Here is a 14,558-nt window from a genome sequence, read left to right as displayed (position 1 = left end):
TGTTTCAGAGGAAACAGCGGCGCTGACTTTACCGCAACTTCCACAACGACCTCTTGTGGACCCTTTACTACAGAGATGACAGCGTTTAAATGATGGAAATTAAAAATGATAGTGTTTTTATAAAGAACACCTTGAGCGTAATTTTATATTATTACTTCCACAGCCGCGAGTTCTCTAAACCTACATTTTATTAGGCAGATATTAAATTGATTATTTTTTTTTTTATTTTTTTTGGCGCAGTTTCAAAATACACAGTGCTCACGAGCATTAGTTTATTTACATTTAAAGTCAATACTACACCTCTAAAGCTGAATATTAACACCATAAAACTCTTTATGAGTCCCTTGCCTGCGGCTGCCAGGAGCCTTTACGGCGCTGTAAAATTCGGTGGATAAATACCTGAAAAGTTAGTGTGTATGTAAACATCAGATACATTGGTTGCGTTCAGACTGATTCTGCTTAGTAGACAAAGAAAACAATATAAGGAGGAGTCAGCAAGTCCGATCATTTCCAAAGCAGAGGTCAGTGCATCCCAAGTGCTGTCTAATATCTTGGCCGGAAGCCAAGGCTCATGGACCGCAAGCCTGGATTCAAGCCAACAAACTAAGACATTGCAAAGACAACTTCTGGCGACAGGAGGCGCATTATTAGCCCATCAGTCAGTTTATGCACTATGACACTGTGACACTGTGACGCTGTTTATACTTTGTCAGAGAGTAAATAAGAGGAGGCCCCTTTGGCAATATAATAATTTCCAATAAACCTTCATAAACTCGTACATTTTATTTAAAGTTATGCGTCATATCTAAATAGGACTGATTATGACTATGACTTACAAGCAACAACAACAACAATAATAATAATAATAATAATAATGATAATAATGGAGATACAGTGGCTCTGTTTTTATCACTGCGTAGCTCCAGATTCAAGTTCGGCTCGGGCTTTTCTGGGTGGAGTTTGCATGTTCTCCCCGCGACCCAAATGAGGATAAGCGGTGATAGAAGATGAGATGAGATAATAACAATAACAATAACAATAACAATAACAATAACAATAATAATAATAAATGAAGAAGAAGAAGAAGAAGAAGAAGAAGAAGAAGAAGAAGAAGAAGAAGAAGAAGAAGAAGTGAACTGTTGTGCGTAAGTATTCAGCACACTAAGTGTCATAATTCCCGACAGTCTGTGACATCTGTGAAGGTGCGTGTACGCCATGAAGTCACCACTAGATGTCAGTGCAACTCTTAACTTAAGTTTCAACTTTAGAAATGATGAGAACTCATAGCATGTCTGACACGAAGAAATCAGTCATGAGTCCCGTCTCCCGTCTCAGAGCAGGGACTTTCATTTTGCTTTTAAACTTATCGAACTTATTTGTGTCTAGTGAGGTCTACTGCCACGCAGAGAATAAACGGTGACGAGACAGGTCCCGCCTATCGGGCATCCTAAACGGACATTGTGATGGAGAAACCAGCCAACCACAGAGGCTTAACAGCCCCTCCTGACTCCACTCCACCACCGGGGAGCATCGCTCTTGCATTCAGACAACGGTTCGTCTCTTGGGTGTCAGGTAGACAGAGTAGCTCCCGGAGTGGGAGAAGGGGCTCAGAGAGCTTGGAGATTAGTGAACGAAGGGTCCTGAGGCATGACAGTTTAAAGAAACGAAATCTAGATGGATAGCTGTTACTACATTTCTTCGCACCGTCTGTGACAGAGGCAGGGGAGAGTTTTCGTTGCACAGTTCATGGCTCAGCAGGATGCGAAATATGAGGCTGCAGAAGAAAGTTGCAAACCCCGCAGTCAACTGTGTCAGGTACTCTGCTTAGACCGGATTGCAACCATGTAGGCTGGTATATCAGAGGGATGTCAGGTATTTAGATGTCATGCGGGACACTTTGGAGAGTTGAAGGAACCACGAAGTGAACTCAGTCTGGCGCAGAAACAGGACAGAATTACTGCTGTCTGCAGGCAACCATGGCAAGACTACGGAGGAAGGTTTGTGTGGCTCTCTTTCTTTTCACTCTATTCATCTTTGGGACCATGATGGGACTGAGGACACTGAAGCCCAGCGACGGCTTCTCGGACCTGGCTCCTGGCTTGGAGCTCCTGCCGATGATAGGAGGGAAAATGGACCGGCGCTCTGTGTCCCGTGATGCGACCGCGTCCCCGGGTCAAGTCCACCCGGATGGCAGCAACCCTAAGGCAAAGATGTCTAATTCCGGTCCCGAGGGGACCATATTTTACGATGTTCACATTTTTTACTACACTTGGTACGGCAACCCGCATCTGGACGGCAAATACATTCACTGGGACCACATCCTAGTTCCACACTGGGACCCCAAGATCGCATCCAGCTACCCGAGAGGGAGACACATGCCCCCAGAGGACATCGGCTCCAGCTTCTACCCCGAACTCAATCCGTACAGCTCACGGGATCCGGACGTATTAGAGTCCCACATGGAACAGATCGGAGCATCCGCAGCAGGTAGAGTTCAGACATGCAGCGAACGCCGTGAATTTCTCGGACAGAGACATAAAAAGAGCTGAGTGTTGGGTTTCATGCTCAGCAGCTGCACGGCATTCTGGCTTCTAAGAGCTGCCTCCTTTCAGCACCACACACCGAGTGGACAGCTCCCTAGACGCTCACATAGTCTCTGGATCTCTTCACTTCTTCCAGGACTTTTAAAGCCCTGGTTATTAGAAGAAGTGTACATATCAAAGGTTAAGTTGATTCTTGGCTTGACACAACAAATCAGCTAGAAGTAAAGTATTAAATTAAGACACATTATCATATATCATTAGCCTCATAAATTATTATGTTGTAGTCGTGGCTTTCTTAAGAGACAGCTAGAGTCTGTAGCATGGTGTCAAGTAACAGCTCGGTGTCAGCCATCAGCAGACAACACTTGATAGGCCTTGATGTGTATGCCCTGCGGCTCACTCGGTTATTGTACACCTTCCAGAAGGATGAGCAGACGATCCAACCCTCTGAAACCTCATCACCTTAACAGATGGATTACGGGAGGGCCGGCTCAGAGTGCTTAGTTAAAACAATCCATTTAATTAGACAGCACAGCCAGCCAAACGCTAAAGAGTTCCACTTGACTCTATGACTGATTTCCTGCCACTTCTCAGTGGCCCATAAATAAAATGAGTAGTAGTGGCCATACCTTTAATATGGTTACATAGTTGGGTACTGTCGTCTAATAGACCCCAAAGCTCCACAGTAAGTCGATTAATTAGTTCTGAGTGCATGTCCAATGTGCCAGTTCCTCTCTGGTGCCACTGGCTGATATGAAGCTGTTTTTTCCACCAGCACCAGTGTATGAACACTCAGTTCTCTAGTGGAATTCATGAGCTGTCACACACTCAAACTGTGCTGAAAGATTGCCACAAAACGGGACATAATAAATAGTCTTAAGTTGGCAAGTGCATGTTCATCAATCAGATGAAGGAAAGAGCAGGGATGCATGTAGGTAAAAAATAAAAAATACCTCATATGTACCAGAGAAGTGCTGAGAGATCACAATGAGGTAAAAATGGATGTCTGTAAAGAAAAACAGAACATTGGAACACACACACCCCAAAAAGAAGAATGACTACAAGTATTATATGAAAAAAACAGCTAAACCCCTATAGAGTCACATTTTGCTTATTATGGTGTCTTGCTACACAAAGCTGACAGACTGCTGTAAAATAAGTAATTACCCCAATGGATCACCACAACGGTGCAAAAACCTTACTGATTAATGAAAGGATTGTTCGCATTTCTAACAATAAGCATAAAATCCCTGCCTTGTTTCAGTAATGCATAATAGGACACGTAGGATCTCCAGGAAGGATGAAAATGTTCACGAGTGTCTATGTGCCCCTAGGAGTACTGGTCCTGTCCTGGTATCCTCCCGGCCTGGCCGATGACAACGGGGAACCTGCCGAGGATTTGGTACCAGCTGTACTGGATGCTGCATATAGACACAACCTCAAGGTAGAATGCATCAGCACATTTTCTCTACATGTATGTGTGAAACTATTAAAATCTAGCTGAGACCAAGGCTTAAGAACAGCAGTTAATTAACCCTCTCCCAAGACATGACATTCACTTCAGTTTTTACACCAATATTTACATCAGTGTTGAATTTTCAATTGTCTATTATTTATCTGTTTTAATTCCACATCCATGAGGTTTTCCATAAGTAACACAGATAAAGGTTTTGTAGTGAATGTAGATCAAGCCTAAATATTTTTCCACTTTATATTTATTCAACCTTTAAACAATACTACAAACGCATGATAATACTCAGGCAAGAGAAACATGACGATTCATAATTAAAGCATTTCATTGCTGAAATATAGGTTTCATTCATCTTTATTTGTAGGACAGCTTCAAATGGCTGGAGCAGAAAAAGACCCAGTTCAGTCAGACAGCAGCTATAATGCACGTCTTTTCGCTTGATAGTGATCATAGTAATTGCACCAGAGACATGCATGTCATTTGTCCTGCTTGAAAAAAAATAAACACTTGCGCCATAACAAATGGACAGAGATGTCCAACCAATTTTTGAAAGCAAAGCAGCAGTGTGTTAGTCCAATGTGCAGGGAGGCTGTTCTGATTCTTTAAGTACAACCAGCAAATGAGCTGTAACAATGTCATGTGTCCACATATTTTCTATATTTGAGATTATCGATAATAAAGGTAGACTGCATTAATGTATCTGTAAAAGAACATATATTTTTTGTAATGCGTTTTCTACATTTAGTACTAAAAGGCCAAGGGCCAAGCATAGAACCTTGAGGTACTCCATTGTGTGATACTTTGCATCATCTTGAAATGTGCGCATTGACTCTCATGCCATAGTGGTGACTATGATACACAAAAAGCGGTAACAGACACAGACAGTGGGCTGTCTGAATAATTCGTTTTGTCACTTGAAAGTAAGACCAAGAGTGCTGCCTACTCTAAAACTGTCTCTGCTACTCAGGGACTGGACTCCAGATGTTTGCATCTGCCGTGACATCTCCAGCATTACAGAACAAAACGGGTCAATGAGCTGCTGCTGCCGTATCAGTCATGAATGAACTCTGGGGCACATCAGCAGTGGAGAGGTGTGGGAGGGGGGCAAAACCACATGACCAATTGCCAAATAGGTCGGAAAATGGCATGATGGAGGAAATAGCTGCCGCCCATGTCAGTCCTTCTGCCTGCTGTCTCTGTCATTGAAGGCTTATTAAAGTTTTAAGGGGAAACCTTTCTTGTAATTCAATATAATTGAGTCAGATGTTGAAATACACACACACACACACAAAGAGAGAGAGAGAGAGAGAGAGAGAGAGAGAGAGAGAGAGAGAGAGTAATGAGGAAGAAAGTGATACCAAGTCGATATTATGAATGTATATTTAATTATATAGAGCAGAGTGATCAGATTAATTTATTCGGCTTTGCCTCCTAAGATGTTTCTTAGACAGGCACATTATATTCACTAGTCCTTATGTGGAGAACAAAAGCTACTTGAGCGCCATGCTTTACGTGAAATGTCATGTAAAAGCAGGTGCTATTAATAATGTACCAACAGCATGTTTAAGTAAAGAAAAATCAACCAGGTGGCATGCCAGCAGGGCCGTAACCCGATAAAAGCATTAGCTATATTGTAAGGTATTAAATGTTTATGATCTTTAAAGCTTTAACTATTGGTGGTTTTAATGTTTTATATCAGCTAAAACATTAAAACCACTGACAGGAGAAGTAAATAACATTGATCATCTTGTGATAATTCAATGTTCTCCTGGGAAAATTTTGGACCTGGTATTCATGTGGATGTTACTTAGACATGTACCACCCACATAGACCAGACCAGACACCCCCACCCCATAGAAATGACACTCCTTGATGGCAGCAGCAGCCATCCCCAGCAGAATGCAGCCTGACACAGACACACACACAAAAACAGTTTAGGAACAACTGAAAAATCATGAAGAACAGCAAAAGGTGTTGATCTGGCCTCCAAATTCACTAGATCCCAAACTGATCAACTATATGTGACTTGATCCACTACATTGTGTTTCCAGACACCACAGGACACCCTCAGAAGGTCCATGTCTATTCTGATGAGTCACAACTGTTTTGGAGACACAAGGGAGACCTCCACAATATTAGGATATTGGTCATACTGTTATGCCAAATCAGTGTATCTGCATGTTATAATTTGTTGACATAAATATAGGTGTTCCTGTTCCAGTTTATCATAATCTTTAAAACTACACCACTTAAAGTTTGTTTCATTGTTGTGGCTCATCTGTGTATTTGAAAGCTTTTTTGATGAATCTAAAACATCATGTAAATTTTTTTTGAAATTTTTAAATATTTACTGTTTTGCTTTTTGTCATCAAAAATAATCAGTCACAGTCCTACAAAGAAACATGTCTTATTGGCAACTTGGTGAAGTTATCACCAAGGTTAATTACAAAGCATTACTGTTACACTCTCCATTATCAGGTCAGTGTTTGTTTCCTGATGTGCAGATAAAGTTAATTTATTTTCCAGCAGCAGTGTGACACATATTGGCCTTGTCGTCTCTATAAACATCTCTGATGAGTTGCAGTGGGCTTGTCGGGCCAGCCTGTCTGATTTGATACCACATTTGTTTGTTCCGCTGTTCGGCCAGAGGCAAAGAAATAATGTGTCTCTGCAAGGGCAAGACAAGAACGCAGGGATTAGACATGCAACGCTGAGCCGATGAGGTTTTACACATGACGCTGTCAGCAAAGAAGCTAATAGAGTAAATTTATCATAATTTACCCAGCAAGCATGACATTTTCATAAAAAAAACGTGTGTCGTGAAAATCAGTTAGTGATGTGCTTTCTGAGAATCAATTTCAACGTTTCACAGAGATAAAAAGGCGCTGCTCTCGTTTAATGTAAGAACTCTGAAGGTCACAGTCAGAGCAGCCTCCAGAAACCTTCACAATGAAATCTCTGTGTACAGCAGTGGGCTGTGGGAAGTATTTCCAAGATCCTTTTCCAGTTCTCATTGTCTCTAATTATCTCCCCCTTCTGTGTCTGCACAGTTTCATATCTATCCTTGGATAGTTTCTTCTTACATAATTTCAGCAAAGTGCTAACAAGATTGGAAACGATTAGGAATTATTTCTTTGTTTGTTTTTTTTTTTTGTTTTTTCTAACTGAGTGTGGAATGAAAAAGACGGTGGTAAGGAAGTCCAAAAGAGGAGGACAGATGGTCCCACAGGAACAGTGGCACCAGCCAAAAAAATTGATCTGATCAGCATTCAAGAAACACACTGCAATCTGCTTATAGTGGCAAAGAGGCTTGTTTGAGAAATGAACATCAGCCCCTTTGAGAGTCCACTTTATAATCTCACAAAAATGTATTACTAAAAAAATATGAAAAAGTCATTACAAGTTTATCCGCATCGATCAGGCATAACATTATGGCCATCTTGTGACAAATCAGCATCCTGCTGGGAAACTTTTGGACCTGACGTTCATGTGGATGTTACTTAGACATGTAGCACCCACCTAGACCAGACCAGACACCCCCACCCCATAGAAATGACACTGAATGCCGCACAAATGGTTTAGGAACAACTCAAAAACATGAAAATCAGCAAGGTGTTGGCCTGGCCTCCAAATTCACTAGATCCCGAACTGATCAAGTATTTGTGGGATGATCCACAGAGGCTCCTCCCTTCATCCCATAAGACCCAAAGGCCCCCACTAACAACATCCTGTTACTAGACACCACAGGGCACCCTCAGAAGACCATTCTCAGATGTTTCACAACATCTTTGGAGGACAAGGACATATTATGCACTTTGGCTTGCATCTCTGCCTTTCCTTGACTTTGTGCTTCCACATTACTAGTCCTCATAACTAGTCTGGCCATTCTTCCTATCTAAAGGACATGGTATCAACCTTGCTAAGATTTGTTGGCATATTTACCTGGCATGGTTACCTCCCCCATTAACCCAGTGTATATGTAAAAGTCATGCATCAAATCTGAGAAATCTGAGAAGCTGGAACAATTAGACATTTGGCATTTCAGTGTGGACAATAAATAGTGTTTGATTAAATTGTCCAACTGTCGATGAGCTAATGAATTATTAACACTGCAACTCTGAGGGTCTAGGTCTCTAGGGAAGCTGAACATTTTGTATAATGAGTAATGCAGTCCTGTCTGAAGTAGCTGCATGTACTCAAAGCATGTGTGTGTGGAGCTTAAAATAAGAGACATACAGTGACTTACATATATGTTGCACATTCACAAGATAAATCAATGATGTATGTAAAGCTATTTCACCAAAAAACAAACCCAGCTTCCATCCTTCTAGCAATCCCACACCGCATATCTAAAAACACACTGCTCTCTCTCTGGGGTCAATGTTGTAAAAGAAAGTATTGTACTTTTTATTATATAAGTTGAATTTCAGCAGCACCCACTCACATCGCTCGTGTATAGTGTGCAGCAGAGTTGGAGAGCACATCACATGGAGCCTCCACAGCAGGGGTGCTGCTTCTGATTGACCTCAGCTTGAAATGGAGCTGAAATAGTTCTTGTGCCCAGGGGAGGGTTAGGGGTGGGCTGTTGGGGACAGAGTGGGGAGGGGGATTATCGGAAGCTGGACGCAGGAGGAGAGAAGCGGAGGGGAAATGTGCATCATGTGTCCCATGACTCAGTTTGTGCCTCTGAACAATCTGCTCCCTGAGGGGCTGTAGAAGTTCTGTCTTGTAACTAGGCCATGTAGCTACATGTACACGGGGGAATTCAGCCCATGGGTGCCCTTTGATGGAATCAGCCATATGTTTATGTACCAAGATGCACTAGATGTTCTGGCTGAGTGGCCACATAGAGTCTTACATGATTAACCTCTGTTGTTGTTGATGTCCACTGTCTGACCAGAGAGTGAAAGTTACACTTTTGCATAAGAGACATCCCAAACTTTAAAGGTCCAGACGTTTATCTTTGGCTCACATTCCTCCCTTCGTGCTTTTTGTGCATGACATGACATGAAATTCCGCTCTGCTCAGCTTAAATCATGCCGGGTTGTTCCAGGCTCAGGCTGTTTATGAGGTGGTAAAATGTGTCAACTTTGTCTCCTTTATTACTAGAGAGTAATGTGGCAAAGTGTCGGGGAAATGAGCTGAGCTTTCTAGTGTCCTGCAGTGACCATAACAGTTTTGTTTCCCCTCTGAGGGTGATAATCATGTAGCTTCACATCCTCGCCTCACATGGCTTCACAATGGGCTTATATTTGATCTCACTCTACCACTACCAGAAGTCCAGAGAGTTACAGATATTTACGATTTGCTCCTTTCTTCTTCTGTCTTTTTTTTTTTTGCAAGCTGACATTTTGTAGACAAAGTGCATCTTACACCATCAAAATATACATTTTGCAGCCCATAAAAGCACTCACCAGCTCCATTAGTGCCACAAGAGATTCTGTTAGTGTCGCGGCCTGCCGTTTATCAACACATATCTGCAGTTTGAAACAGCTGGCTAAGCCTGCTTCAGATATCATTTTAATCTATCAGCACACTCGCACTTCAAGTCAGAGTGTCTTCAATAGGCTTCGTTTTTTCGCAGAGAAACCCCATGAGAATATACACCCATCAGCCATAACATTAAAATCACTGACAGGAGTAGCAAATAACATTGATACACACACAAAAAAAAAATGGTTTAGGAACAACTCACAAAACATGAAAAACAGCACAAGGTGTTGACCTGATCCACATAGGCCCCTCATTAGCTAATTTCTTTAGCATTAGCTAATGCTTGCATCTTACAGCAGCTAGACACCACCACTACTCCCATCTAGCTGTGAGGATGTTTAATGACGTCCACTGATAAGCCTATTGAGCCCCTCTCTACCTTTAGAAAGGTAGAACTGTACCAACCACTACTCGTCATGTGAAGAGAGAATAACGACAACACACATACACACACCTACACAGAGATTCTTGGCCCAGTTTGGCGTGAAGTCATGTCACATAGTTTGAGAGTTCATTAAAATGTAAAAAATAGCCTTCCGTTTTAAGTGAAGTAAACCGTTCCTAAACCATTTTTATGTGTGTGTGTGTCAGGCTGCATCCTGCTGGGGATGGCTGCTGCCATCAAAAGGTGTCATTGCTATGGGGTGGGGGTGTCTGGTCTGGTCTAGGTGGCCGGTACATGGCTAAGCTTATGTACTTAAAATATTTGCAAATTTAATTTTGACAACGTCAAAGCAGAGAAGGTACTGGAGAAGGTCTTTGGCGGGCCCCTTAGGGGAGTTTGATTGCTCCTAGTATTTTCTTTTTATAAGACAACTGTGAACTAAATGCAGTAAACTCATGGATAGAGCAGGAACCTGCCTCACTTGGATTAAAGCATCATGGTAAAGCTAACTTGATGCCATGTTACATTTATTTGGATGCTGCCATCGTCTTAAAAAGCCCCTTTCCTTCACATTATTCCCCTCCGGTGTCCAGTGTTGAAAAAGAGGCTTTTTACTTTGATCATGCATAATTCAAAGCTACTGAATTCTCTGGCTGTGCCGTAAAATATTCAAGTTTAGCACTTTTTGTGTACGTGTCACTTCAGGTCTCTTGATCCACTGCTACTTTTTATTCATCAGTTGTAAATGGCAATTTTTAACATCACCATTAACTGGCCTCCAGAGGGGGACCAACCATCTCCTACCATGCAACAGAAATGTTCTGAGAATGACGTAGACTGTAGTTCACAAGTTTGAATTATAGTTAACATGGTGCATAAGGAACTGGTTTTGTTTGACTTTTAACAGATATTTTCTCCCTGGCAACTTCAGATTTGACTGATCTTAGTAATATCATCGGAAACTAACAAACGACGTGTCTTCCTTCACGTTTTCCCAGGTTGCCTTTCACATCCAGCCATACAGAGGTCGAAATGACCAGAGCGTGCACGACAACATCAAATACATCATTGACAGGTGGGTGCATGTCTGGCTGCACTTCATCACCGAGTCAGCTCAAATAGAAATCCATTAAGATTGCATGCATAGCTGAAGAAACAGTAGTACAACACTGAAATACTTTCAGGGTGCATTTCGGATTACATAAGGCCAGTTTCATGACTTATTAATGACCGTTTGAAGTAAAAGCTTTTTTCTATAACTTTTACTCCTGAAGTTGGCCTCAAAAGAAGCACTTGTCAAATTACCCAAAGTCCAAGCCCCCTGCCCCAATAATATGCACAAAAAGAAACATACCAAACCTCATTCTTCCCCCCTCGTAATCCATTCAAAGATATTTGGTGTGTACCAGGACTTCAGATCTGCAGGTTTGGACATTATTTGTTTGCACAGCCTGAGATTGGAAAGGCTCAAGGGGTTTAAGAGTCTTTTGCTCCAAAGAAATTTTGGTTTATGTACTTCAGGGGATAAACCGTGTCCACGTTAACTTGAGCTTTTGTTTTCTCATGTTACCCTCATCTCTCATTGTCAAATTTAAACAGAGTACACTGAGATGATATTTGACAACGTTAATGCTCTTCAGGGACCAATCCCTTTAAATGGATTTTACAGATCTCCTGTTTCTGTCACATCAGACCCAGGAGATGGTTTCCATTTTTAACCCTTGCACACTTGTCCTTGTTCTGCGTCATCCTGAAGATCTCAGTTCTCTAGTCAAACAGCTAATTGCTTTAGTCCTAACCTGCATGTTCCTAATTTACCATATTTCTGATTTGATTTTAAAGGTATGGTGACCACGGAGCCTTCTACAAGTTTACTACCAGCACAGGGAAGAGTCTTCCTCTGTTTTACATCTACGACTCCTACCTGACTCCACCAGAGTCCTGGTCTGAATTTCTGACTCCCACTGGGTCCCACAGTGTGCGCGGCTCAGCCTACGACTCCGTCTTCATTGCTCTGATTGTGGAGGAGCGCCACAAACACGACATCCTCGCCAGTGGCTTTGATGGCATGTACACTTACTTTGCCTCCAACGGTTTCTCCTTTGGCTCTTCTCACCAGAACTGGAAGGCCATCAAAGCTTTCTGTGACGGGAACAACCTCCTTTTCATCCCCAGCGTGGGGCCCGGGTATATTGACACCAGCATCCGGCCGTGGAACAACCACAACACACGTAACAGGGTGAATGGGCGTTACTACGAGACGGCCCTGCAGGCGGCACTCAACGTGCGCCCAGAGATGGTCACCATAACGTCTTTCAATGAATGGCACGAAGGGACTCAGATAGAGAAGGCGGTGCCGAAGAAGACAGTGACCCGCGTGTATTTGGACTATCAGCCACATGGACCCCATCATTACCTGGAGCTGACTCGCCGCTGGGCCGAGCAGTTCAATAAAGAGAAGGAGCAGTGGCTCATGTGAGGCTAGAAACCTGGCTAGAAACGGCAGGTTATGGTGGATGTACACATGAAGGAGAAAGAACAAATGAATGTAGAGACTGACTCATATAGATCTGAAGGACATGCATTTACCTTTCAACATGACCGCATGTCAGAGTTTCTACACTGATGCGTACACATGCTCATCTGCAAGAATAAGACACATTGTTGGTGGGGAGTTGTTTCCTTGGATGCTGTAAATTACTATAAAACTGCTGCTGTGTGACATACTCCTAAATACGCCGTGTCACCATTTACAGGCCTCATGTCCCTCTCTACACTCCAACACCAGAACACTCTCACACTTTGATGACTTGGTGAAGTACTGACCGAAGACAATTTGACCCTAATGTTGTTTTCCACTTTGTCCAGACTCAGAGCTCGTTGAAATCATAACGCGACCTTGTCTTCTTTTTCCAAATTGACAATTTACTGGCACACCATATCTCAAGTTTGGGAAGGACCAGTCTGAGAGGGTGATGTGCCAGACAAAGCAGACAGGTCAACGTGTTTACGACTGGTGACGTGGAAGAAACAGAAGTGGATGATAAAAACGCTCTATGTATGGTGTTGCCATGTGGCAACAATTACTTTATCACTAAAAGACATCACATAACCAGGAAATCCTGTGTGCCCCCACCCTTTTCATTGGACATGTGACATGCTAGAGGTCATGAGATTCAGGAAAAAATTTCTAAAAAATAATTTAAGCCTTGTGAGGCTAGGCAAGTTTTTTTTTTCTCTCTCCTATAATTTAAAGCAATTATAACTTGATTTACAATCTTATTTTGTAAAATACAAATGTTAATTAGTAACTACGTGTGGATATGGAAGTGAAATGTGTGCATTCAACCTAATGAACTCTAATTGAGTTTCACAGCACTAAGCTATTCTCAGACCCTGTTTACAAGTATTTATTCAATTTTTTTTAAATAATAATTTTATTTATATTTTGTCATTTCTGTTTCTTCCTAGAATGTAGAAACTCTGTAAGTGGCAAAACACAGCCATATAATCAATATAGTACACCAATTAAAGTGTACATTTTATTAAGTATATTTTGGATTTGTTTTGTCAATAAAAGCATGTTTTTAGAGAAAGGGAGGAATTTTATGGCGCCTTCCAACTATCCAAATGTCAGTATTCCCCATTCTCCTCCAGTATCCTTTCATTATGACTTTGCATTTCCTACATTAAGGTGGTTTGTTTGCTAAACTGTTAGCCTCGGTGGCTTCTATGTGCCAACAGTAGCTTAGCAGCAGCATTTTCATGACTTTCCACTCGAATGTTAAACCACGTCGTAAGCAAAAGCTCACGAGTTCCATTTGAAGGCAGCATAACTTATATCAAGAAAGCAAATAAGTAAAAGTCCTTCTCATCAAACCATTGCTTTAACCCTTTAAAGTCTCAACGTATCGCTGGCATCCGTCTAAGCGGCTGATTGTGAATTAAGTTACCGTAATTCAGTGGTTTGCGCTATTGACAATATTCAATATTCTGGCTGAACACTGGGAAGTTTTGCCAAGGGTTTGACTAACTTCTTTTTTTTTTTTTTTTTTTTTTTTTTTACCAACAAATCCATCCAAACAACTCTCTTTTGCCAGGGCTTCGCGATCGCCGCTCCCCAACCTCTAGTTGACAGCAGCGGTGCGTCAAAATTACCTTTTTTCCAGAAAGCGCAACTTGGATTTTGTCTATCGGGGAATTACGGTAATGCAAATACGCAAGCTTCTCTTTGTGGGCAGACGGACATTTCGGTCTGAAAGGGTCAAGGATTTTAGTAAAAACCTTCCAGTTTAAAATGCTTTAATCATATACATACAACATGCACACAGTGCCAGTTTTATCTACTGTGATAACAAATGTGTTCAGTGTGAGTTTGTTTGGAAAGTCACAACCACAATTACTCTATACTTGGTCTTGAAGTTCTCCAAGTATCCTAAAGTTTTCTTCATGAAAGTAAGTCTTGTTGGGGATCTGAAAATAAAGGTTTTACTGAGTGCCATAATGAATAAAAACCTGCCATCGTCCTGGGTGCTCTCCATTTGAATCTGATTAAGATTCTGCTGCCTTTTAAAAGTAAAACATACTCTGAGATGGGAATTTCCCGGAATAAAAGTCTCTCCTTGGTTGATTTCCATGTGAAGGCAACCTGTAATTGGTTTCTCCT

At 41.8% G+C, this 14,558-nt stretch overlaps 1 protein-coding gene across 1 annotated transcript; it reads left to right on the top strand.

The window, feature by feature from the left end:
* The first annotated feature begins 1,416 nt into the window (after positions 1-1,416).
* On the top strand, positions 1,417-13,961 carry LOC125016901 (glycoprotein endo-alpha-1,2-mannosidase-like protein). Its single transcript, XM_047599660.1, has 4 exons — positions 1,417-2,487; positions 3,878-3,987; positions 10,891-10,967; positions 11,735-13,961. Exons 1-4 carry the CDS (start codon positions 1,977-1,979, stop codon positions 12,369-12,371), a joined length of 1,335 nt encoding a protein of 444 aa, XP_047455616.1. The 5' UTR covers positions 1,417-1,976; the 3' UTR covers positions 12,372-13,961.
* The last annotated feature ends 597 nt before the right edge of the window (positions 13,962-14,558 follow it).

This window comes from Mugil cephalus, chromosome 11, assembly GCF_022458985.1.
Source record: "Mugil cephalus isolate CIBA_MC_2020 chromosome 11, CIBA_Mcephalus_1.1, whole genome shotgun sequence".
In the NCBI taxonomy this organism is placed as follows: Eukaryota; Metazoa; Chordata; class Actinopteri; order Mugiliformes; family Mugilidae; genus Mugil; species Mugil cephalus.
This window is presented reverse-complemented; position numbering and strand designations above follow the sequence as displayed.

What these genes read in the sequence shown, in the direction of transcription:
- LOC125016901 (XM_047599660.1), top strand. Translation starts at nt 1,977, where the DNA reads ATGGCAAGACTACGGAGGAAGGTTTGTGTGGCTCTCTTTCTTTTCACT. An exon ending in GATCGGAGCATCCGCAGCAG is followed by an intron (nt 2,488 to 3,877) that starts GTAGAGTTCAGA and finishes ATGTGCCCCTAG; the next exon opens with GAGTACTGGTCCTGTCCTGG. An exon ending in CATATAGACACAACCTCAAG is followed by an intron (nt 3,988 to 10,890) that starts GTAGAATGCATC and finishes ACGTTTTCCCAG; the next exon opens with GTTGCCTTTCACATCCAGCC.